Below are 26,753 nucleotides of genomic sequence, written 5' to 3'. Positions count from 1 at the left end.
ACACGAAGTCTTCTAGAGTTGAGGAAACATCAGTTAATTCCAGCAAGTCCATCAGTTCATGGTTCATAATAGCATTTTGTCATAGTGAGATCAGTCTTTAGAGTGGAAAATGAGACCAGCAGTTCTTAAGTGAAGCAATGAGGAATCAATCAGCAAACAATTCATCCGTTTGTTGACCATAGAATAAGATGATGAGTAGATGGGTTGGATGAACACAATTAGTCCTGTTTGTGTAGGTCCTGTTTATATCTGTGCTGTTTCCTCTCTCATACAAGAACCCGCTGCATTTAAACAAACATACAATCAACACATGTTTAGTGCGTACCCATAACAGTAAGCATATATACAAACTCTACATATGTACAAAGCATTGCCTTACATTTGAGAGTAAGAACAAATTGTTCCTCGAACCAGGGCACCAGCAAAGGAGAAGACATTCCCTGTACTTGGCACACTACTTCCTGCCTAATGCTACTTCTTTCCCCCCTTTTAGGCAAATGAGCAACTCATAATACAGAGTGCCCCCTAATGATAGGGCAAAGGTTATGACATGAAAAGAAAGGACTAGCAGGAACCAATGTGACAGTAAAACTGTTAAACTGTGACACACATTATTTCTCAGGATTCACAGATGAATAGAAAGAAGAACAGCATTTATTTGAAATATAAATCTTTTGCAACATTATACATTTCTTTACTGACACTTTTGATCAATTTAATGCATCCTTCATAAATAAAAGTTTTAATTTCTTTAAATCTTACCCAAAACAGTAGTGTATATTTATCTAGTGCCTCAAGTAGCTTCCAAGAATACTATGGTATCACCATCATATGCGTTCAGAAAGCATAGTAATATACCATGGCACATTTTAGATTTTCCTCTGTTTCTTTTTCTGTTTTAACCCCAAAAATAAAACAAGTGATGTCTGTGGTTGTGGTTAAATGTACACAAAATGTAGTTAATAAAAGAAAGAGTATTGGAGTATAAAGGAAAATACTGTTTTGTTTCACTTTGATTCAATATGTTTCTTGTTGCTTCTTTGTAATTGTGAGCTTCTCCAGCAGTTTGTGAGTGACCCAGAGTCTGAGCTGATGTTTGTGAGGGATTGGTCTGTAACGAGGCGGATCGATGCTGTGTGCTGGACGTCCCATCACAGCTTTAATGCAGCGGAGCGTCCGGTGTGTGTCCAGTCCAGTCCCAGCACACGCTCGCAGCATCATGAAGCATCACTGCGCCATCAAACACAGCGTCTTCAAAGAGTTCCTGGCCGAGTTCCTCGGGACCTTTGTGCTGGTGGTGAGTTTCTGCATCAATCCTTCAGATTCACTTCAGACTTTACAGGGTTTCTGTGGCTTCGCTGTTCCTAAATTCTTAAATCAGAACAGAAAGCCTTAAATGTATAAAGTAATGCAGCAACAAAGGAAACTTATGGGTGGAAATACCTTAAAAAAAGATAGATATATATATATTTTATCTTTCACATTTAGTCCATTCGTTCTCGACGATTATGCCACAGGTTCTCATCAACATCGCATTGAATGTTTTCCCTTGCAATGCACCGAGGGAAATATCTCCTTGCATGGCGTATCCATCCCTGGCAGTCCTCTGCACCTATTGACAGGCAACCAGCATTCATTGCCTCCAGGAGGGGCATCTGCTCATATGGCTGGTGATCATACACCTTCCACCTCCAAGCAGAGAAGAACTCCTCGATTGGAGGAGTTCTTCAAACCATTCATTCACAAGGCGAGAGTGGTGGAAAGCCACATTGTCCCTAATTATGACATACAGAGTCATGCCAGGCCTCAACAGCCCTCTCTCTTCGGGTGGAATCAGTATTTCTTTCAATGCATCAAGAAATGTGATGAGGCGTTCTGTATTGTGTGGGCCAATAGTTGGTATGTGGCAAAGGACCCCATCATTGGAGATGGCAGCACACATGGTGATATTGGCACCCTCTGACCTGGCACTGTGACAGTGGCCCTCTGCCCAATGATGTTCCTCCCGCGTCTCCTCACGGTACAGAGGTTTGAAGCCAGCTTCATCCACAAAAATTAATTTGTGATGTGCCCCTTCAGCTTCAAACTCCATTATTCTCTAAGAAAAAGAGCAAATTCATAAAGCAAATTATTCCAGTCGCATGTAACTATGGTAAACAAGGTATTACAACAAAAAATCTGTACCTGCACATACTGGAATCGTGCTTCCTTAACAATGTCAGAGTTTCTTTGAAATGGAACTCTGTACAGCTGCTTCATTCTGACATGGTTTCGTTGAAGGAACTCGTTGAAGGTTTAGTTGCCAAACTCACACGGTTTATATTTCTAAATGCTCCCTGATCTGCAATTACTGCTGCCTGGATTTCACGCAGTCTGATTGCATTGTTTGCCACTACCATATCTACAATGGCAGACTCCTGTTCAATACCAAATATCTTTCCTCTGCCACCAGTGTGTGGTAATGTGTGGATTCTATAAAGTAAGAGCAAAAAGCATGTCAAAATTGACATCACTGTATGACAGTCACATAAATGGGATTGATAAACCATCTGCATTACTGTAGACACAGTTTGTTCTGCTAACAGGGCAATGCAGTAAAGCTGAAATACACAGTGGTATACACTACAGTAACACTGTGAATTACCTGTTCTCATTCCGAAAAAGCCTGACAATAGATGCCACAGTGCTCCGACTCAGAATGGGCTGGACCCTTTGTCCAGCCTCTCTAAAGGACAAGCCATGATTGATGACATGGTCAATAATTGTTGCCCGAATTTCATTTGAAACTTGAGCTCGATTTTGTCCTCTTGCTGCTGCAGCTCCTCCAGCACGCATACAAACTCCTCTTCCTCTCCTTCCGTGCCTATGGCCTCTTTGATCCATGCTTGCAAATAGCAATACAGAGGTGGCATCTTCTGTAGAGGGATGAGGATTGATTGCTGATTGAAGAGTTGTGCAAACAAGTTTCACACAGGTGCATTGGAGATTCATAATTATGCAAGCACTTTCTATCAGCTGTGAATAGATGTTTTCCTTTTGTTCAACACAGTGAATCCAATGGAGTTTGGGATCTTTCAATGAGATCTGTGGTGACTGTTTTGACAAAGGGTGTGAAAAATGTGTGAAACAAATGAAAAAGTGTTAAGGCATTTGAAAGAGAAGACTTCTGCTGTGCTAAGAACGTGATGATGAAGATCAAGTGGATCCCAGTTTCACTGAGCGTGTCTTAGCAAATGAGAAAAACTGTAAAATGGAATATGGTTGTAAGTTGTGTTTTCAAAATCTGAAGTGTTTCTAATGTGGCTCATTAAGAAAACCTATTGACAATGAGTTTAATTTATTCCTGGGTTAATATTTCCCTTCATCAGATCAGCAGAAGCCCTGCTTTATTCTGCACAGACTCACAAACAGAGTTCATGTTAAAAATGTATAAAATGATTAATTCTCTGTTATTGTGCAGAGGTATTGTTGATCAGTGATTGCTCATTGCTCTGTGTGTGTGTGTCAGCTGTTCGGCTGTGGCTCGGTCGCTCAGACGGTGTTGAGCAGAAACACTCTCGGTGAACCGTTGACCGTCCACATCGGCTTCAGCACTGGACTCATGATGGGCGTCTATGTGTCCGGCGGCGTGTCGGGTAAACACACACACACACATATACACACACATTATATAAGCATCACACACACGTGAGCTGGAGCCACACGCATCTGATCTCTGCTCTTCCCAGAACCGGTCGATAAACCCAATCCACAGCGGCTCCTGGAGAGTTTGCTGGGTTCGGCTCTGTCTGGGTTTCTGGATAAGGTCTTCTTCTCTCAGATGATCTGAGATGTTTCCTCAGCCGTCAGTCTCTGAATGACATTAGTTTGATCATAAGCTTCTCTTGCCTGCTTTCTGAGGTCATACAGCGCCTGGAGCGACAGGACAGATCCATTGATCTGTGTGTGTGTGTGTGTGTGTGTGTGAGAGAGAGAGAGAGAGAGAGAGATTTCATTTATTACATGTTGTACAAAGTTTTTTTTCATTTTTTTTTTAACAATGTCTTAAATATTTTTCTTGTTTGTGGAAAAAAAAAGAAAAAAAAAGAAAGTATGCATGTACATATTTACTTAATTATTTTACAGATCTATTCTTGTTCTATGTATTATATAATTGTTTGTTCCTTATTCATGTAATGGACAATGCTTTGGCAATACTGTACAGGTCATGCCAATAAAGCTCATTTGAATTTGAGAGAGAGCGAGCGTGTATATATGTGTGTGTGTGTGTGTGTGTGTGTGCTGAGTGTGTGTGTGTGTGTGTGTGTGGTGAGTGTGTGTGTGTGTGTGTGTGTGTGACTGCGTGTGAGTGTTGCTGATTTTTATTAAAATAAAACAAACAAACAACAAATGTCTTATATGTTCACACATATTATAGAAAACAAGTATATTTTTTCAAATGTGACAAGTGAACGGATTTTCTACATTCAGAAACATTATAAATGCTTTAACATTTTTTAAATATATTCAAAAATATTTTTTTTTTTAAAAATGACCAAATCAATATTGGTAGAAAATATTTATTATTATATATTTTTCAACAAATATATTTTTTGGCCATTTTTATATATTTTGAAATATATTTTCTTGAATTTAAAAATATATATATATTTTCAAATAAATGTTTACATATATTCACACCAGTGTTATTATAGTTCACTAAAACTGAAACAATAAAAAAAAAAAAGTGAAATAATAATAATAAAATTTTTTTACTTGAATGTTACCTGAAATAAAATATAAAAAAACTCTAAAATGAGAAATGTTGACTTGAAATCTATAATTTAATTTAACTTGATGTACTTAAATAATACAACTAAAATTTAAATATAAATAAATAAAACTATATAGACATGTTTAAAAATAACAAAAACTAATAAAAGACAAAAACTAAAACAAAATGGCTAAAACTTGGAATCAGAAATATACAAATCTAATTCAAAATATTAACAAAAACTATAATGGTATCAGTGATACTAAAATAACTAAAATAATTGTCAAATGTCACATTTGAAGAAACATTTTCTATAACATGTGACCATATAACACAAAAGGCTACTGTAAGACTGGAAATGTGTTTTCTTTCCACTGAAATACAATTTGAAATATATTATGGTATATGAAGGTTGAAACTAAATATATTTACAATTTTAAAACTATTTCATTAAGCCTCACTCTTTACAATGTATATATAGCATATACTTAAAATATATTTGGTCTGTAAATATCTGTCTGTTTGCCATACGGGTGTGATGTTGTGCGTTTCCTCAGGCGGTCACCTGAACCCCGCTGTGTCTCTGGCAATGGTCATCTTGGGGAAGCTGAAGATCTGGAAGTTTCCCATCTATGTCACAGCGCAGATGTTGGGTGCGTTTGTGGGAGCAGCTGCAGTCTTTGGATTGTATTACGGTGAGTTTGAGGAATCCAGCAGTTTCCCATGTTTAATGCGTGTGATTAATGCATGTGTTTAATGCGTGTGATTAATGCATGTTTAATGCGTGTGATTAATGCATGTGTTTAATGCGTGTGATTAATGAATGTGTTTAATGCGAGTGATTAATGCGTGTGATTAATGAATGTGTTTAATGCGAGTGATTAATGCATGTGTTTGACGTGTGTTTAACGCATGTGCGTGTGATTAATGCGTGTGATTAATGCGTGTGATTAATGCATGTTATTAATGAATGTGTTTAATGCGTGTGATTAATGCGTGTGATTAATGCATGTTATTAATGAATGTGATTAATGCATGTGTTTAATGCATGTGTTTAACGCATGTTATTAATGAATGTGATTAATGCATGTGTTTAATGCGTGTGATTAATGCGTGTGATTAATGCATGTGATTAATGCATGTGTTTAATGCGTGTGATTAATGCATGTGTTTAATGCGTGTGATTAATGCGAGTGATTAATGCGTGTGATTAATGCGTGTGATTAATGCATGTGTTTAATGCATGTGATTAATGCATGTGTTTAATGCGTGTGATTAATGCGAGTGATTAATGCGTGTGATTAATGCGTGTGATTAATGCGTGTGATTAATGAATGTGTTTAATGCGAGTGATTAATGCGTGTGATTAATGAATGTGTTTAATGCGTGTGATTAATGCGTGTGATTAATGCGTGTGATTAATGCATGTGTTTAATGCGTGTGATTAATGCGTGTGATTAATGCGTGTGATTAATGAATGTGTTTAATGCGAGTGATTAATGCGTGTGATTAATGAATGTGTTTAATGCGTGTGATTAATGCGTGTGATTAATGCGTGTGATTAATGCGTGTGATTAATGCGTGTGATTAATGCATGTTATTAATGAATGTGATTAATGCATGTGTTTAATGCATGTGTTTAACGCATGTTATTAATGAATGTGATTAATGCATGTGTTTAATGCGTGTGATTAATGCGTGTGATTAATGAATGTGTTTAATGCGAGTGATTAATGCGTGTGATTAATGCATGTGATTAATGCATGTGTTTAATGCGTGTGATTAATGCGTGTGATTAATGCGTGTGATTAATGAATGTGTTTAATGCGAGTGATTAATGCGTGTGATTAATGAATGTGTTTAATGCGTGTGATTAATGCGTGTGATTAATGCGTGTGATTAATGCATGTTATTAATGAATGTGATTAATGCATGTGTTTAATGCATGTGTTTAACGCATGTTATTAATGAATGTGATTAATGCATGTGTTTAATGCGTGTGATTAATGCGTGTGATTAATGAATGTGTTTAATGCGAGTGATTAATGCGTGTGATTAATGCATGTGATTAATGCATGTGTTTAATGCGTGTGATTAATGCGTGTGATTAATGAATGTGTTTAATGCGAGTGATTAATGCGTGTGATTAATGCATGTGATTAATGCGTGTGATTAATGCGTGTGATTAACGAATGTGTTTAATGCGAGTGATTAATGCATGTGATTAATGCGTGTGATTAATGCGTGTGATTAACGAATGTGTTTAATGCGAGTGATTAATGCATGTGATTAATGCGTGTGATTAATGCGTGTGATTAACGAATGTGTTTAATGCGTGTGATTAATGCGTGTGATTAATGCATGTGATTAATGCGTGTGATTAACAAATGTGTTTAATGCGAGTGATTAATGCGTGTGATTAATGCATGTGATTAATGCGTGTGATTAACGAATGTGTTTAATGCGAGTGATTAATGCGTGTGATTAATGCATGTGTTTAATGCATGTGTTTAACGCATGTTATTAATGAATGTGATTAATGCATGTGTTTAATGCGTGTGATTAATGCGTGTGATTAATGAATGTGTTTAATGCGTGTGATTAATGCGTGTGATTAATGAATGTGTTTAATGCGAGTGATTAATGCGTGTGATTAATGTGAGTGATTAATGCGTGTGATTAATGCATGTGATTAATGCATGTGTTTAATGCATATTATTAATGAATGTGTTTAATGCGTGTGATTAATGCACGTGTTTAATGCATGTTATTAATGAATGTGATTAATGCATGTGTTTAATGCGTGTGATTAATGCGTGCGATTAATGGCTGTGTTTAATGCCTGTGATTAATGCATGCTTAATGCATTTTATGTTCAGATGCCTTTATGGACTTCACCAGCGGGATCCTGTCGGTCACAGGAATTAACGCCACAGGACACATCTTCGCCTCGTACCCTGGCAGACACCTGACAGTTCTGGGTGGATTTGTGGATCAGGTCAGTCTGTCTGTACATCACTGAACTGAAAACACACATTCAGTCCGTGTTTCACAACTGCAGACTGATGCCGTTTGATTAATGCACATTGATTGGCTGAACGTTTCTACCCAGAAACACACCAATTCAGTGTGAACCCGTGAACTAATTCCAATAGGGTCTGGCTGCAGACTTGCACTTGCACTCTCAGTACTTGCACGCTCAGTACTTGCACTCTCAGTACTTGCACGCTCAGTACTTGCACTCTCAGTACTTGCACGCTCAGTACTTGCACTCTCAGTACTTGCACGCTCAGTACTTGCACGCTCAGTACTTGCACTCTCAGTACTTGCACGCTCAGTACTTGCACTCTCAGTACTTGCACGCTCAGTACTTGCACTCTCAGTACTTGCACGCTCAGTACTTGCACTCTCAGTACTTGCACGCTCAGTACTTGCACTCTCAGTACTTGCACGCTCAGTACTTGCACTCTCAGTACTTGCACTCTCAGTACTTGCACGCTCAGTACTTGCACTCTCAGTACTTGCACGCTCAGTACTTGCACGCTCAGTACTTGCACTCTCAGTACTTGCACTCTCAGTACTTGCACTCTCAGTAATTGCACTCTCAGACACTTGCACTCTCAGTACTTGCACGTCACTTGCAGTCTGTTTTATTTTTTTATTTTGTTCTATTTATTAATTATTTTTTGTTTGAATCTCTCAACATTTTACAACAGTAGCCAGGTGATGAAGAGAAGAAAAAAGAAACTAAATTACAATGTCACCTGCAATCGCCGCTTGCACTCTCCGCTACCTGAGACGTCACTTGCATTCGACACAAATTGTGTGCGTTGGCAATGGAGACAAGACGCTGTGGTGGTTAAACGATTAAAACTAATTTAGTACAAATTAGTACAATAATGTTATTAATGCATGTGACAGGGTCCTGCAAGTCATCTGTAGGAGAAAAAGAAAATACCCACAAATCCGTGGCTACAGAACAGCAGAATTTGAACGCAATGCGCAAAGTTTACAGCAAAATGCTTAATGTGGCATAATGGACTAAATTTAATAAAATAATAATAATAATAATAAGGGACTTCTGTAGTCTTTGACTCTGTCTTGCTGACACAAAGATACAGTTCAGCAGATATGAACGTGCATTATGAAATGCATTAAGTGATATTAAAAGGACGCAATGCGTTAAATTGCACGTTAAACGTTTTCCTCCCATAGAAAATCATTTTAAATACAACACGTAATATAGCTTATGGGCAAAGACAATGTGTAGACCGTTTATTCTATTTGGAAAAAATCAATAAATAACGTGAAACTTTGCATGTTGCGTTTGTTCTGGGCTCACCTGCCTGTACGTTAGTTATGTATATTTTAATAATGAGGAGCATTGAGTTTGCACTTTATCATCATTATGCCACATTATCCCATGTTTTGCGTTATAGGAGGAAAATACTATATACATATTCATTATATTAATAAACTGTATATTGAATTTGATATTTTAATAGCACTATCTTAACACATTATTAAGTGTTTATGGTTTTCTGTGGGAGGAAAACACTTAACGAGAAACTTTGCGCATTGCGTTCATATTCTGCTGTTCTGTATCCACGGATTTGTGGGTCTTTTCCTTCTCCTACAGATGACTTACAGGACCCTGTTCATTATTGTATTAAATTAGTTTTAATCGTTTAACCACCACAGCGTCTTGTCTCCATTGGCAACGCACACGATTCTTGTCGAATGCAAGTACTGAGCGTGCAAGTGTCTGAGAGTGCAAGTGTCTGAGAGTGCAAGTACTGAGAGTGCAAGTACTGGGAGTGCAAGTGTCTGAGAGTGCAAGTACTGAGAGTGCAAGTACTGAGAGTGCAAGTGTCTGAGAGTGCAAGTACTGAGAGTGCATGTACTGAGAGTGCAAGTACTGAGAGTGCAAGTACTGAGAGTGCAAGTGTCTGAGAGTGCAAGTACTGAGAGTGCAAGTACTGAGAGTGCAAGTGTCTGAGAGTGCAAGTACTGAGAGTGCATGTACTGAGAGTGCAAGTACTGAGAGTGCAAGTACTGAGAGTGCAAGTACTGGGAGTGCAAGTGTCTGAGAGTGCAAGTACTGAGAGTGCAAGTACTGAGAGTGCAAGTACTGAGAGTGCAAGTGTCTGAGAGTGCAAGTACTGAGAGTGCAAGTACTGAGCGTGCAAGTACTGAGAGTGCAAGTACTGAGAGTGCAAGTACTGAGAGTGCAAGTGTCTGAGAGTGCAAGTACTGAGAGTGCAAGTGTCTGAGAGTGCAAGTACTGAGAGTGCAAGTGTCTGAGAGTGCAAGTACTGAGAGTGCAAGTGTCTAAGAGTGCAAGTGTCTAAGAGTGCAAGTACTGAGAGTGCAAGTGTCTGAGAGTGCAAGTACTGAGAGTGCAAGTACTGAGAGTGCAAGTGTCTGAGAGTGCAAGTACTGAGAGTGCAAGTGTCTGAGAGTGCAAGTGTCTGAGAGTGCAAGTACTGAGAGTGCAAGTGTCTGAGAGTGCAAGTACTGAGAGTGCAAGTGTCTGAGAGTGCAAGTACTGAGAGTGCAAGTACTGAGAGTGCAAGTGTCTAAGAGTGCAAGTGTCTGAGAGTGCAAGTACTGAGAGTGCAAGTACTGAGAGTGCAAGTGTCTGAGAGTGCAAGTACTGAGAGTGCAAGTGTCTGAGAGTGCAAGTGTCTAAGAGTGCAAGTACTGAGAGTGCAAGTATTGAGAGTGCAAGTGTCTGAGAGTGCAAGTACTGAGAGTGCAAGTGTCTGAGAGTGCAAGTACTGAGAGTGCAAGTGTCTGAGAGTGCAAGTACTGAGAGTGCAAGTATTGAGAGTGCAAGTGTCTGAGAGTGCAAGTGTCTGAGAGTGCAAGTACTGAGAGTGCAAGTACTGAGAGTGCAAGTGTCTGAGAGTGCAAGTACTGAGAGTGCAAGTGTCTGAGAGTGCAAGTGTCTAAGAGTGCAAGTACTGAGAGTGCAAGTATTGAGAGTGCAAGTGTCTGAGAGTGCAAGTACTGAGAGTGCAAGTGTCTGAGAGTGCAAGTACTGAGAGTGCAAGTGTCTGAGAGTGCAAGTACTGAGAGTGCAAGTGTCTGAGAGTGCAAGTACTGAGAGTGCAAGTATTGAGAGTGCAAGTACTGAGAGTGCAAGTGCAAGTCTGCAGCCAGACCCTTCTCATTAATTCAGCTCCTCCTGTCCCAAATAAACATGTCATGCTTCCAATTACTCAACAAACCATTTAGGCCTAAATTTAAAATGTATGTATTTCAATTGCATATAAAATTTTAATTACACATTGCTAAACATAAACAAACTGATATCTTAATGTGAAGCATGCACAAATAAAAACAATTTAAAAATAGTTCAATATATTTATTAATAGTAGCCTATACAAAAAAATGGCCAAAAATACACATTTGCTAAAATATGTTTCAAAATATTTACATAAATATATTTTCTACCAATATACTTTTTGACCTTTTTTTTCAATATTTTTGAAAATATATTTTAAAAATAGAAATATATATTTTAAAAGCATTAAAAGTATATTTTGGTCCATATATCTCAATCCAAGAAAATACATGTGAAGAAAAAAAATTATTTGTATTCTATAGCACGTGTGAACATAAATTAAATATGTGTGAATGGTACTAACAAACTGAATGTGTTTTAAATACACAATAACCAGCTTTATTTATTTATCATCAATAATCTCACATATTTATGTAATTGAATATTGCTTTTTCCACAGCTATCCATATTTAACCATGTTTACACTTTTTAACTGAATAAATTAAATTTCTTCCACAATTAACAGATTTATGCTGAACACTGAATAAATGCTTTGGATCTCAATGCAATTGCATGCAATACAAAATATACCAAGTATACCATGATGTTTTGAGTGCATTGATGTATGAGTGTCACATTTGCATCACATTAGGTTTATGTTTGGTTGGGGTCAGGTTAGTTCAGTGACCGCTGATCTCCATCTGTCCATCAGGTGGTGGGGACAGGAATGCTGGTCATCTGTATTCTGGCGGTTGTGGACGGCAGGAACATCGGTGCTCCTCGAGGCGTGGAGCCGCTGGCCGTGGGTCTGATCCTGCTGGGCATCAGCGTCTCTATGGGACTGAACTGCGGTTACCCTCTGAACCCCGCCAGAGACCTGGGCCCGCGCCTCTTCACCGCCGCCGCCGGATGGGGCATGGAGGTGTTCAGGTACGAGAGAATCAAGTGTTCAGGTGCGAGTGAGTTCAAATAAATAGCAGTGCATTAATGAAAGTGAATAAAGTGCAAATAGCTTTCATTTCCATATTTCAAATATAGTGGAAACATTACACATTCAATCACACTATTAAGAGATTTCATCAGGTCTGTGTTATTCTTTTTCAGGAGGCAAAGGAAATTAATATTAACCTGTTCACAAAAATAGCAGCATCAACATTTTTCCCTTTAATCTCAAACACTTATTTTTTTTAACTTCAGTTTATATTACTAAAGTAATATTTAGTTGCATAACCATTGTTTTTGATAACTTCTACACATCTGCACTGCATCGAGTCAACCAGTTTCTGAACAAACTATCTTCCACAGCTCCTGTGTAATTTTGGGTTTTGTTTCAGAAACTGCATTTTTAATGTCACCTCACAATTTTTCAAATTGGGTTGAGGTCAGGGATTGAACTGACCACTCCATGAACTCTGAAATCAAGATGTTGCTCGCTTACTCGTGTGTTTGGGGTCGTTGTCTCATTTCCTCTTTGGCACAGGGCAACATAATCTCTTCAAGTATTTTGATGTATTCAAACTGATCCATGATACCGGGTATACCATAAATATGCCCAATAGGATCAATTCTGCACATGCTGTGTTCATCAGTGGAGCTTTACGGGGGCTTCTTGCTGATAGCTTAGCTTCAATTAAACATCTTCTAACTGTAACAGTACTTACAGGTAATTATAAATCATCTTTCATCTTTCTGGAGGTGATGATTGGCTGGATCTTTGCCGTTCGGACAATTCTTCAATCCGTTTTATCAATAGTTGCTCATTTTCTTCTGTGTGTTTCGGGTTTTTTGTTGCCATTTTAAAGCATTTGTGATCATTTTAGACGAGCATCCTATAACTTTCTGCACTTCTTTATGTTTTCCTGTCTCCAATCAACCTTTTAATCAAATTACACTGTTTTTCCAAATAATGTTTGGAACGGCCCATTTTACTTCAAAATTTAGAAGTAAATATATATTTTTTTAACAATGTGTGAAACATTGCTTCCCTCCCTCCTTAATAAAGGACACATAATGACACCTGTTTTTTCCCAGAATGAATGAAATCTCTAATTAAATTCCATACTGCTATTATTTTGAACACACCCCTTTCAATTCATTACTCAGGAAAACAACAGACCCAACCGGCATGACATGCATGCTGCTTGTTCTATTACACGGCGTCTACAAGTAAATTATTTGCAGTGCAGAAATATCACTACTACTCAGTGGTCCATCAGGTTACTGATGTTGAACTGCTATTTTGTTTAATACAACTGTATGAGTGTGATCAGGTACGAGCTCATCAGTAAATGTTGATTGCGTTTGATATTATGCTCTAACAATCATCATGTTTTACCGTAGTATTTGTTCAAAAGCAGGTAGGCTTTCTGTCTTCAGTGAGATACTGAAATACGTTGCATCACATTCTGTCTGGATGAGCGACTCACTCAGATTGAGTTCAGTGGTGAGTTTAGATTAGATTAGATTAGATTAGATTCAACTTTATTGTCATTGCACATGTAAGGTACAGGGCAACGAAATGCAGTTAGCATCTAACCAGAAGTGCAATAAGCAGAGGTACAGGATATACAGTGCCTACAATATGTTACATATGTACAGAATATACAGATAAGGCAGTAGTACTATGGACATAATTTACAAGTTTTTAAATACTATCAGTATGATATACAGATGGGTGATATGAACATACTATACAGATGGATTGTGCAGTAAATGTATGTACACTATGAGCAAAAACTATGAACATAATTACAAATGGATATGAATAAGCTATAAATTAAGATATATAAACACTAGTGCAATGAACATTGAAAGTGCATAGAAATAAAAATTTACAGTACATAGTACTCAGTGTAGATTGGTTGTTTTTTTGTTTTTTTTTTTAATCGATTTAATGATGGGGAGGGGTGAAGAGTTTGTGGTGGTGTGTGAGGGGGGTATCATTGGGCAGAGTTTAGTAGGGAAAAAGCTGTTCCTGAGTCTGCTTGTCCTTGTTCGGAGGCTCCTGAAGCGCCTCCCAGAGGGCAGTAAGTTAAACAGTCTATGGTCAGGGTGAGAGGAGTCCTTAAGAATGCCGCGAGCTCGACGTAAACAGCGTTTTCTCTGGACGTCCTCAATGGCAGGAAGTGGTGTCCCTGTGATGCGTTGGGCGGTTTTCACCACCCTCTGCAGTGCCTTGCGGTCAGCAGCTGAGCAGTTCCCATACCAGACTGTGATGCAGTTGGTCAGGATGCTTTCAATTGCACACCGGTAGAAGTTCAGCTGGATGGTTGGAGACAGGTGGTTCTTCTTCAGTGTCCTAAGGAAGAAGAGGCGTTGGTGAGCCTTCTTGACTAGACTGGATGTGTTGGTGGTCCAGGTCAGGTCCTCTGAGATGTGGGTTTCCCAGGAACTTGAAGCTGGAGACACGTTCAACAACCATCCCGTTAATGTGGATGGGGTCATGCATTCCACTTTTCTTCTTCCTGAAGTCCACAATAAGTTCCTTTTGTCTTGCTGGTGTTGAGGAGCAGGCTATTGTCAGCACACCATGCAGCCAGGTGCTGTACCTCCTCCCTGTAGGCAGTCTCATCGTTGTCTCTGATGAGGCCAATCACTGTGGTGTCGTCAGCAAACTTGATGATGGAGTTGGATCCATGCATAGGCCTGCAGACATGGGTGTAGAGGGAGTAGAGAAATGGGCTCAGCACACAGCCCTGTGGTACGCCAGTATTGAGTGTGATGGTGGTGGAGCAGGTGAGGCCTGACCTAACATGCTGAGGTCTGTTGGTCAGAAAGTCCATAATCCAGCTGCAAAGGGAGGTGTTAACACCCAAGTCTCCAAGTTTAGTGGTCAGCTTGGAGGGAATGACGGTGTTGAATGCTGAGCTGAAATCAACAAATAATATCCGTGCATATGTGTTGTTGTTTTCCAGGTGTGTGAGTACCGAGTGCAGTACTGTGCCTACTGCATCCTCAGTGCTCCTATTGCTGCGGTAGGCAAATTGGTGTGGGTCCAGTGTGGGTGGGAGGCAGTTCTTGAGGTGTGCCAGGACCAGTCGCTCAAAGCACTTCATAACAATGGGTGTGAGTGCTACGGGGCGGTAGTCATTCAGGCATGTTGGGGAGGAGTGTTTCGGCACTGGCACAATGGATGTCGACTTAAAGCATGTTGGCACCATTGCTTGGGTGAGTGACAGGTTGAAAATGTCTGTGAAGACCCCTGAGAGCTGCTCTGCACATGTCCTGAGCACACGTCCAGGAATGCCGTCAGGGCCAGCAGCCTTGTATGCGTTGATCCGGCTCAATGCTGTGCAGACATCTGTGGAGGTGAGTTTGAGGGTCTGATGGTCTCCTGAGAGTGTGATCTTGATGGCTGTCTCCTTGTTGTTGTTGTCAAAGCGAGCATAAAAGTCATTTAGCTCGTTAAGGAAGGAGACGTCTGTGACCGTTGGAGTGGAGTTGCATGGCTTGTAGTCACTGATGACCTGGATGCCCTGCCACATGCGCCGGGGGTCAGATGTTTGTTGACAAAGTTTCTGTCACAGCATCAGTTTAGTTTGAGTTAATGAGCTCTGACAGTCTAATGAACCTGCTGCGCACACACACACACACACACACACACACACACACATACACACACACACACACACACACACACACACACACACACATACACAAACTCTATTGATCAGTTCATTATGTAATATCACACACACTCAAGAGCTTTAAATGTGACAAATGTCCAGCTTCACATTATGTTTGTTTGATTGTAATGGTGAACTCGTCTCATAGACTTACATTGTTTTTGATCAGTTTAATATTATCCATTTCTGAACCCTAAACAAACCCTCACAGAAACAGAATGAATGAGTATCATAATCATAAAACAGCACACGATGTCAAAAGTACATTTTATCATCAGCTGTTATTTCAATCATCAGCTGTTATTTTAGCCTCATTAATATATATTTTTTTATTTCATCACAGTATCATTAATATATTATAGTTTTATTAATATTTAGAATTAGCTTTTTTTATATTTTATGTTTGCATTATAATTTTAGTTAGTGTTTTGGTAATTTTGTTGTGTTTGTTTTATTATTTTTATATTTTGCGTTTTCCTTTCATTTTAGTCTGAAGTTGTACTACTTTTTTTCATTTGTATTATTTTTTTGTTATATTTCATTACATCCTTTTTTATGTTTTTAATATTTTATTTCAGTTAACATATTTTATTTTCTATATTTATTTATTTTGTTTAAATGTTTAGTTTTGATATAATAACCTGGTCTTCATAGCTGGTTTATCAAATGAAGCTCCTGCGTAATCACATGTGGCACATTGTGGTGATTGGATGGTATGATATATTATGATGATTCGGTCATATATTGTGGTGATTCGGTGGTATATTGTGATTATTCTGTGATATATTGTGATAAATCAGTGGTATGTTATGAAGATTTGGTGATATATTATGATGATTTTGTGATATAATGATTCAAGGTGTCAAGGTGATGTCCATATGGCAGAAATGTACAGTAAACATCATGCAGTCCAGTCAGTTAAGGACGTGTATTCAAACAAAGCAATGATTATATGTTGTGATCAGATTTAGGAATATTTGGAAGTTTTGTATGTTGTCTGAGGGGTTGGCATCATCTCTTCTCAGGTGTTCGGTCATCTCAGATCTTAAGTTTAGTTTAACTTTATTGTCCGTTCTGCTTGTCACAGAGCTGAAATTTGTCTTTGACACAGGTGACATAAATACATCCACATTAATACTTAAAAACACATCACACATTAACAGCACAACATAAAATTACACAAGTTTAGGCAACCGACCCCAAACATTCCTTACACATTACACATCATCATCCACAGTCATATATATATATATATATACATTTTATTCCAAATAAATCCATTAAACACTGTACTACCAACCACTCTCTTGTATTTCCTTAAAACAATAATCCGATTTAAAATAACAACTGCCATTGGGACAAATGATTTTTTTTATAAGCATTTCTCCTGGCCAGAGGAATTTTAAGCCTACGCCCTGATGGAGTGGAGGGGATGAGTATGATCTTTAAAAATCCATGTTTTTTCCCATAAAACAATCAAATAAGACCTGAAGTGAATGTGGTTTATAGCCAGTAACCTTATTTGCCTGATTAATCATTTGCGAGAGTTTGTTCTTCTGTTAAACTGTTATATTACCGTACCATGAGACAATATTATATGTAAGAATGCTCTCAATCATTGACCTATATACCATAGTTAAAGTCTGTGTACTGTCATTAAAACGCCTCCATTTTCTAAGAAGACCAAGGCGCTGTCTTGCCTTCTTATAGACAGACTCTACATTACTTTCAAAGTTGAGTTTATCATCAATAATTGTTCCTAAATATTTAAAATTCGAGACCTGCTCTACAATTTTTCCTTTTATAATGACTGGTTTATATGGGCTTGGATCTACTATTCTTGTTTGACTCGAGCAACGCTCTTTTGTCTTTCCAATATTAAGATGAAAGGAGCTACTATCAAACCAACCAATAATACTATTGATACACTCAAAATATGAAGGGCTATTAATTTCTTTCTGACAGGAAAGAAACCAGTGCCATATCATCAGCATACTTTATGAGGGAGAGATTATCATCATCACACTGCAGTTCATTGATGTATACAGAGAATAATATTGAGAATGCACATCCCTGGGGTACTGTTAGGGAAGCGGACTTCACACAAAGGATTAATACAAAGTAGTGATGTTTATTGACAGCAGAGCAATTCAACGGATGATGAGACAGTGAGTATGGAATGCAGATATACTTCACATGAAGAGATGAGTGGATAACTTGACTGACTTGTCTTGACAGGAACTCGTGGACGAAGAGAGGACCACATACCTCACTGTTTGAAGACAGCTTTCTTGACTGGAGAACCAGGAGACGGACAAACACAATGCTTGGAGAGATCACAAGAGGTAAGTACACAGGCAGGTAGGTAACCGTTAAGTCGCTGAGATAGCATACAGGAGTCCACTTCGTAGAAACGAGACCGGACATTTGAGTGCAGTGAGGTGTGTGGCTTTATGGTGAGGGGTGAGGAGTTTCAGATTGTGTGCAGGTGTGCTTCATTAGAATTCCGGTGATGGTGTTCGCTGTGATTGGCTAGTTTGGGAGCCTGGTCGATCTGTGACAGGTACCATAAGTCCTCACATTGTTGAATTCTTTCCTTTTGCCTATCAATTAATTTATTATCCTTCCACGCCTCTCTTATATTTCCTGTTTTGAATTTCTCCTCAACATTCTCTTTATATTTCCTCTGTGGATCTTTTATCTTACATTTAACTACTTTATTTAACTCCTTTTCCTTCTGCTGATCATTCTGCAAGAAAGCAGTTTTCTTCATATTTAAATAATTTTTCAAATCTTTATTTATCCACTTTTATCCACTTCGACCACATTCACTTGTCTGCACCACGAAAGCAATCCTGTTGAATGCGTTTTTGACTACCTCTGGAAGTGGTCAAAAGTGGAAAAGCTCAAATGTTTCACACCCCGCTTAAACCTGCATTTAGCGCTGTCCACTTGTGATCCAATCAACCAAAACGCATCTTAATACCAAGTGTAAACAGGGCCTAAGATGGAAGAATGCTGTTTTTGTAATGTGAAATATGCATTTCCAAAGCATTTTCAAAGTAGCTGTAATATAACACCCAAGGTTTTGACTGCAGAGGAAGTAACAGTACATCTTTGTAGATACACATTAGATTCTGTGTACTGGTTTTTTTTTGGTCCAATATGTAATATCTCTGTCTTATCCGAATTTACCTTAGATAATTAGTTTGCTTAGATAATTTAGACATTTCATCTGGTCTTATATATAGTTAAGTATATAGTTAAGTATCATCAGCACAACAATGGAAACTAATCCCATCTTTTCTAATAATATTACTAAGGGTCAGCATGCATATTGAAAATAGCAGCAGGCCTAAGACAGATCCTTGCAGCACTCCATACTTTACTGGCATTAATTGAGGTGATTCCCCGTTTAAATAAACAAAGTGGTAACGATCAGACAGGTAGGATCTAAACCATCTTAAAGCCTATTATGATGATTCATTGATATATTATGATAATTTGGTGATACATTGTGATGATGATTCAGTGATATATTATGATGATTCGCAGACATATTGTGATTATTTGGTGATACATTATGATTCGGTGATATATTGTCATGATCTGTGATATTATGATGATTTAAGTTCAAGTTCAAGTTTATTTCTATAGCGCTTTTTACGATACAAACTGTTGCAAAGCAGCTCTACAGGAAATTAAGTTTCCACAATATATTTATAAATTGCAGAACCATATTTAACTTATGGCAGAATTTGGTAATTCTGTATGTTGTCTGAGCGTTGGCATCCTCTGAGTTCCTCTGAGGGGTTGGCATTATCTTTTCTCAGGTGTTCGGTCATCTCAGATCATTTAAGGGTTGGATCCAGACGGAAGCTTCTGTAATTCCTAGTTACCACGGGATGTTAATCAACAGAGAAACAAATAGAGACATAATTAGCGTAGCTGCTGTTCCATCTAAGCAAAAATGATTTGTTCAACCCAAGCTAAAGAATAATAATAATGTACATTTGATCAGATATAACTGCAGTACAAGATTATAAGATGCATTATGTGAATGCTTGGCTAAAGAGATGTGTCTTTAATCTAGATTTAAACAGAGAGAGTGTCTCTGAAGCCCGAATGTTATCAGGAAGGCTATTCCAGAGTTTGGGAGCCAAATGTGAAAAAGCTCTACCTCCTTTAGTGGACTTTGCTATCCTAGGTACTACCAAAAGTCCAGAGTTTTGCGACCTTATGGTTGGATTGTAGCGTGGTAGAAGACAAGTTAGGTACGCAGGAGCTAAACCATTTAGGGCCTTATAGGCCAGTAATAATATTTTGTAAATGATACGGAACTGAATAGGTAGCCAGTGCAGAGACTGTAAAATTGGGGTAATATGATCATATTTTCTTGACCTGGTAAGAACTCTAGCCGCTGCATTTTGGACTATCTGTAGCTTGTTTATTGAAGATGCAGGACAAGCAGCTAGCAGTGCATTACAATAGTACAGTCTAGAGGTCATGAATGCATGAACTAGCTTTTCTGCATCAGAAACAGGTAACATGTTTCGAAGCTTGGCAATGTTCCTGAGATGGAAGAATGCTGTTTTTGTAACATGGGAAATGTGATTTTCAAAGGACAAGTTGCTGTCTAATATAACACCCAGATTTTTGACTTTAGAGGACGTAACAGTGCATCCGTCTAGTTGCAAATTATAATCCAAGAGATTCTGTGTACTGTTTTTTGGTCCTATAAGTAATATCTCTGTCTTATCTGAATTTAATAGGAGGAAATTATTGGTCATCCAATATTTTAAATTTTTTACACAATCTATTAGCTTAGATAGTTGAGAAGTTTCATCTGGTCTTGTTGAGATATATAGTTGAGTATCATCAGCATAACAATGAAAACTAATCCCGTATTTTCTAATAATATTACCAAGAGGCAACATGTAAATTGAAAATAGCAGAGGACCTAGGACAGATCCTTGGGGTACTCCATACTTTACTGGTGATAATTGAGATGACTCCCCATTTAAATGAACAAAGTGGTAGCGATCAGACAGGTAGGATCTAAACCATCTTAAAGCCTGCCCTTGAATACCAGTATAGTTTTGTAATCGATCTATGAGTATGTCATGGTCTATAGTGTTGAACGCAGCACTAAGATCAAGTAATACTAGCAATGAGATGCAGCCTTGATCTGAAGCAAGAAGGAAGTCATTTGTAATTTTAACAAGTGCAGTTTCTGTGCTATGGTGAGGCCTGAAACCTGACTGAAAGTCTTCATAGAGATCTTTTTTTTGCAAGAAGGAGCACAATTGAGCAAACACAACTTTTTCTAAACTTTTAGACATAAACGGAAGATTTGAAATGGGTCTGTAATTTGCCAGTTCATTAGAATCTAGTTGTGGTTTCTTAATAAGAGGCTTAATAACCGCCAGCTTGAATGGTTTTGGGACGTGACCTAAAGATAACGATGAGTTAATAATATTGAGAAGCGGTTCTTCTGCTACAGGTAACAACTCTTTCAGTAGTTTAGTACAGGATCTAATAAACATGTTGTTGGTTTAGATGCACTGATAAGTTTATTTAGCTCTTCCTGTCCTATAGTTGTAAAGCACTGCAGTTTTTCTTTGGGTGCGATGAATGAAGCTGAAATACTAGACGCAGTAGAATCTACATTTGATATTGTATTTCTGATGTTATCTATTTTATCAGTAAAGAAATTCATAAAGTCATGACTATTAAACTGTGGGGGAATATTTAGATCGGGCGGCGTCTGTTTATTTGTTAATCTAGCCACTGTGCTAAATAAGAACCTTGGATTGTTTTGGTTATTATCTATGAGTTTGTGGATATGCTCTGCCCTGGCAGCTTTTAGAGCCTGTCTATAGCTGGACATACTGTTTTTCCATGCAATTCTAAAAACTTCTATGTTAGTTTTTCTCCATTTGCGCTCAAGATTACGAGTTTCCTTCTTGAGAGAATGGGTATAACTGTTGTACCATGGCGCAGTACGTTTTTCTCTATCCTTTTTCAGTTTGAGGGGGGCAACAGCTTCTAATGTATTAGAGAAGATAGTGCCCATGTTGCTAGTCATTTCGTCTGGTTCATGTGTATTTATGGGTACACAGAGCAGTTGAGATAAATCAGGCAGGTTATTTGTGAATCTGTCTTTGGTGGCTGGAACAATAGTTCTGCCCGGACGATAACGCGGAGCCATATAATTAATATCAGTAATACGCAGCATGCACGATACAAGGAAATGATCAGTAACATCATCACTTTGAGGTACGATATCGATATCGGTAAGATCAATTCCATGCGATATAATTAAATCTAGCGTATGATTAAAACGGTGAGTGGGCCTGGTGACATTTTGCTTGACTCCAAAAGAGTTTATTAGGTCAGTAAACGCAAGTCCTAACACATCATTTGTATTATCAACGTGAATGTTAAAATCTCCAACAATTAGCACTTTATCAACATTAACCAATAGATCTGAGAGGAAATCTGCAAATTCTTTTAGGAAATCTGTATATGGCCCTGGCGGTCTATATACAGTAGCCAGAGCAAGAGATAGCAGAGATTTCTTTTGCATATCTAACAGTGTAACATTAAGCAGAAGTATTTCGAATGAGTTAAACCTCCTGTATCCTGTTTTCTGAGTAACATTGAGAATATCACTATATATTGTTGCCACACCGCCGCCACGACCAGTCTGACGGGGCTCATGTTTATAACAGTAGCTTGGTGGAGTAGACTCATTTAGTCCAAAATATTCATTTGGTTTCAGCCAGGTTTCAGTCAGGCAGAGTACATCAAAATTATTATCTGTGATCACTTCATTTACAATAACTGCTTTGGGTGCGAGTGATCTAATGTTTAGGAGCCCAAGCTTTAAAAATTGTTTTTGTTCATTTATTTTGCATTTTTCTGGTTTAATCACGATCAGATTTTTTCTAGATCCTGCATTAAATTTATATTTTGACCTCACTATTCGGGGAACAGACACAGTCTGTATAGATTGGACAACGCAAGTACTTCTGTCTTTTAAGTGGGTAGAACAAAAGTTATCATAGCAGTTATTTGAGAATTGGCTTACTAGTCATATGGAGCGTAGCGTCCTGGAGATGTTGTCCGACAGGAGTTCCGCTCCGACTCTGCTGGGGTGCAGGCCATCAGCACGGAAAAGCCTAGGACGCTCCCAGAAAAGATTCCAATTATTAACAAAGAGCATTCGTTTAAAGCAAAAAGTCTACTGAACCTTTCGTGTCCTTGTCGATACGTGGGAAGCAGTTCGCGGGCGATGTGCTGCGTACCGTCTCGATCAGGCTCCTGAAGTCCCTCTTCAGTGTCTCCGTCTGCCACAGCTTGGTGTCATTAACCCCCGCGTGCAGCACGACAGCACCGATGCTCTCATCGCCCTTCAGGATCGCGGGTATCTGCACAGAAACATCGAGAACACGAGCACCGGGGAAACAGTGAGTGTGCAATTTACCTTCAGCTAACGTAGCACGGACGTGCTGGACGATGGAGTTTCCGACGATCACAGCGTCGCGATCCATCTCGTGGAGGGGAGCAAAGCGGTTCCGGGTGGAGATCGCGAAGACCAGAGGCGGCGGAGGGGGAGAGGTCGTTGCCCGGGGCCTGGCTCGCGTCTTCCGCTGCTGGTGCACCCATGGTCCGTGGCGTCCCGGCGCCGGAGTGAAGGACATCTGGGAAGATCGTGTCCTGGGTGCACAGGGTCTGTGCAGAGAAACACACGGAGTAGAGGTGGTGGGAGTGTTAGCAGCATGCTGTATACTTACCCCGGACTTGTGAGCGTCAGCCCGGGATGTTTCAGCACGGCTCTCCGCTCTCTCAGCTGGGCCTGCTTCTCCACGGCTTCCAGCTCCAGCTGCACCGAATGCAGCTTGAATGTGTCCTCGCCTGCACTCAAAGGTAGACACAAATCCGCCATTTAAGCAAGTAACAGTGAAACAATGGTAATGTGTGTGAATAGAGTATTAGCAGTCTAAGTGAGATTAGCGATGCTAACGGGCTATAAGCTAATAGCAGACTTGAGAAATCAAAATAAAACTAGTGATAACAAGGCGCTCTGATTGGTTTTGTTTTAGAATGCTATAGGGGATATATTCACACGTTATAGAAACGAAAATGATAGTGTATAAAATTGTTTTTAAGATAGAAAATAGACGATAAAGAATCAACTTGAAGGAGCTCAAACTCAAAACACGCAGTCACAAATCAGCGCATGCGTGTAGTGGTTTTATTAAGCCGTCTTAATAAAACCACTATATTTAGTGATATACTATGATGAATCAGTGATATATTATGCTGTTGATTATTCAGTGATATGTTATGAAGATTTGGTGAGATATTGTGATGATTCAGTGATATATTATGATGATCTGGTGATATTTTGTGATAATTCACAGATATATATCGTGATGAATATGTAATATTCTATGATGATTTTTAGTAATACTTTGTGATGGATTGGCAATGATTCAGTGATAAATTTCAGATACATGATTTGGTGATATTTTATGATGATTCAATGATATAATTTGGTGTTATGATTATTTGGAGATATATTATGATGATTCAGTGTTATATTATGATAATTTGGTGATTTTGTGATATGATAATTTAGTGATGTATTGTGATGATTCAGTGATATATTATGTTGATTTGGTGATATATTATGATGGTTCAGTGTTATATTATGATTATTTGGTGATACATTTTGATGATTCTGTTATATGATGATTTGGTGACGTAATGATTTGGTTATATATTGTGATAATTCAGTGTTATATGATGATGATTTTGATGATTCTGTGACATAATAATTTGGTGATATAATGATTTGGTGATATACTATGATGTTCAGTGATATATTATGATAATTTGCTGATGTATTGGTGTGTGTGTGGGTTTGCAGCACTGCAGATTACTGGTGGTGGATCCCTGTTGCCGGGCCGTTGGTAGGGGGCGTCGTTGGTGCTGTGATCTACTTCCTGTTGATCGAGCTTCATCACACCAACCATAACGACAAACCTCACGAAGAACCCGAGGAAGAGGAGGATGAGGAGGAAGACGAGGACAGCAGCCTGAAGGACAAATATGAGATGATCAACATGAGCTAGAAACCAAGATCAGTAGAGTTTCTTTCATGAAGTAAAGCCGGTAAACTCATTTTCACACGCTGTTTACATGAGTAAACTCATCAGTGACACCAGCAGACCTCCATCCTCCTTCACAGCTCAGATGATGAACAGGTTTTCACTGATTGATTCATGTAAGTGCTTTAACTAAATACAAACTTCACATCTGGAAACCCATCTTTCCCATAATTCCCCACTGCACATAATATTTGATTGTATTTTGCTGATGGTTAAGGTTATATTATACTGAACCCAGAACAATCGATTCAATGGCTTTTATACCTTTAAAGTGATGAAAATGCTTCAGGATCCTGTCAGGAACTCAGAATCACTAAACACAAGCACACAGACACACTGATGATGAAATGACCTGACAAACATGCTTGTCTGAGCACGACCATCACGTCACAAGCATTAATGTAATGAATCATGGCAAAGATTAGCGTTTCTCTGCGAAAGATTTCCCACTAGATCACCATTGTTGAGTTTTCATGTTAAATTCAAGTTTTATTTCACCTTGTTGTCATTCATATATTGTCTGTGATATTTATGGTTATGTGTTTGTAGATCAGGCTTCTTTTATTGACTTGTTTTTGAAAGTCTTTCGTAAAAAGTAGATCTTTTGTAATGTTGAAATCCTGCGACTTCAACTGTATATTTGTGTTTTTTGCTGAAATAAACTGAACTTTTGCTTAACTTTTGCGGCACATTTGTCTTGCTTACAAACACGCATCAGATGTTTGCATGTGTAGGTTCTGTTCATGTCTGGACAAATCTGCTGCTGTCTACTGAGGGTGAATGTCATGTTATTGTTATTACAGGTTATTATTGTTTTGGCTTTTTAATTATTGTTTAGCTTATTGTCAGTGATTTTAGTTTTCCAGATAATTTCAGTTTTTCTTTTAGTCTTTTTATTTCTATATCATTTAACACATGCATTGTAGGCATGACACGTGACTAGTCCAGATTACACAAATCTACATGGTGTACAGCTAGTTTGGTAAAAACAACCAAGAAGGACTTGTTGACAAATGTGCTTTGTTTAATTGTGCTCTATGAAAGGCCCTGCCTCTGACATGGTGATGACCAATCATTGTGTGGAATTTTATCATGGCCCCCCAGATGACCAATAATATTTTAGGGGCGGTTCATGTCTCTTTATGCTGCACATCTGAGCATGCCACAGCTGAATATATATATATATGTGTGTATGTGGCCCTGGAGCACAAACGCAGTCATCAGTAGCACAGGTATATTTGTAGCAATAGCCAACAATACATTGTATGGATCAAAATTATACATTTCTCTTTTATGCCAAAAATCATTAGGATATTAAGATCATGTTCCATGAAGATATTTTGTAAATATCCTACCGTAAATATATCAAAACTTAATTTTTGATTAGTAATATGCATTGCTAAGAACTTCATTTGAACAACTTTAAAGGAGATTTTCTCAATATTTAGATTTTTTTGCATCCTCAGATTTCAGATTTTCAAATAGTTGTATCTCAGACAAATATTGTCCTATCCTAACAAACCATACATCAATGGAAAGACTATTTATTCAGCTTTTTTTTAAAAATTGACTCTTCTGACTGGTTTTGTGCTCCAGGGTCAGATATATACAATCAGCCTTTTCAAGATTTGAAGCAGTGTATGACATTTATACATTAAGGGCAGACTTTTTAACATTAAGAGTCAGACTTTTAACCTGAAGGTCGTGGGTTTGAGTCTCAGGTCCGGCAGGGATTGTAGGTGGAGGAGTAAATAACCAACACTCTCTCCACCCTCAATACCACGACTGAGGTGAGACCCTTGAGCAAGGCACTGAACCCCCAACTGCTCCCCGGGCGCCGCAGCATTGGCTGCCCACTGCTCCAGGTGTATGTTCACTACTGTGTGTACACTTGGATGGGTTAAATG

At 38.5% G+C, this 26,753-nt stretch overlaps 1 protein-coding gene across 1 annotated transcript; it reads left to right on the top strand.

Annotated features, from left to right (window-relative positions):
• Window positions 1-1,167: 1,167 nt before the first annotated feature.
• aqp9a (aquaporin 9a) lies at window positions 1,168-25,522 on the top strand. Its single transcript, XM_079411880.1, has 6 exons — window positions 1,168-1,297; window positions 3,509-3,635; window positions 5,311-5,448; window positions 7,633-7,751; window positions 11,755-11,972; window positions 24,606-25,522. The coding sequence occupies exons 1-6, from the start codon at window positions 1,220-1,222 to the stop codon at window positions 24,808-24,810; spliced, it is 885 nt and encodes a 294-aa protein (XP_079268006.1). The 5' UTR covers window positions 1,168-1,219; the 3' UTR covers window positions 24,811-25,522.
• Window positions 25,523-26,753: the final 1,231 nt, after the last annotated feature.

Source organism: Barbus barbus (assembly GCF_936440315.1).
Source record: "Barbus barbus genome assembly, chromosome: 48".
Lineage (NCBI taxonomy): Eukaryota > Metazoa > Chordata > Actinopteri > Cypriniformes > Cyprinidae > Barbus > Barbus barbus.
This window is presented reverse-complemented; position numbering and strand designations above follow the sequence as displayed.

What these genes read in the sequence shown, in the direction of transcription:
- aqp9a (XM_079411880.1), top strand. Translation starts at nt 1,220, where the DNA reads ATGAAGCATCACTGCGCCATCAAACACAGCGTCTTCAAAGAGTTCCTG. An exon ending in AGTCTTTGGATTGTATTACG is followed by an intron (nt 5,449 to 7,632) that starts GTGAGTTTGAGG and finishes TTTTATGTTCAG; the next exon opens with ATGCCTTTATGGACTTCACC. An exon ending in TGGGTGGATTTGTGGATCAG is followed by an intron (nt 7,752 to 11,754) that starts GTCAGTCTGTCT and finishes TCTGTCCATCAG; the next exon opens with GTGGTGGGGACAGGAATGCT.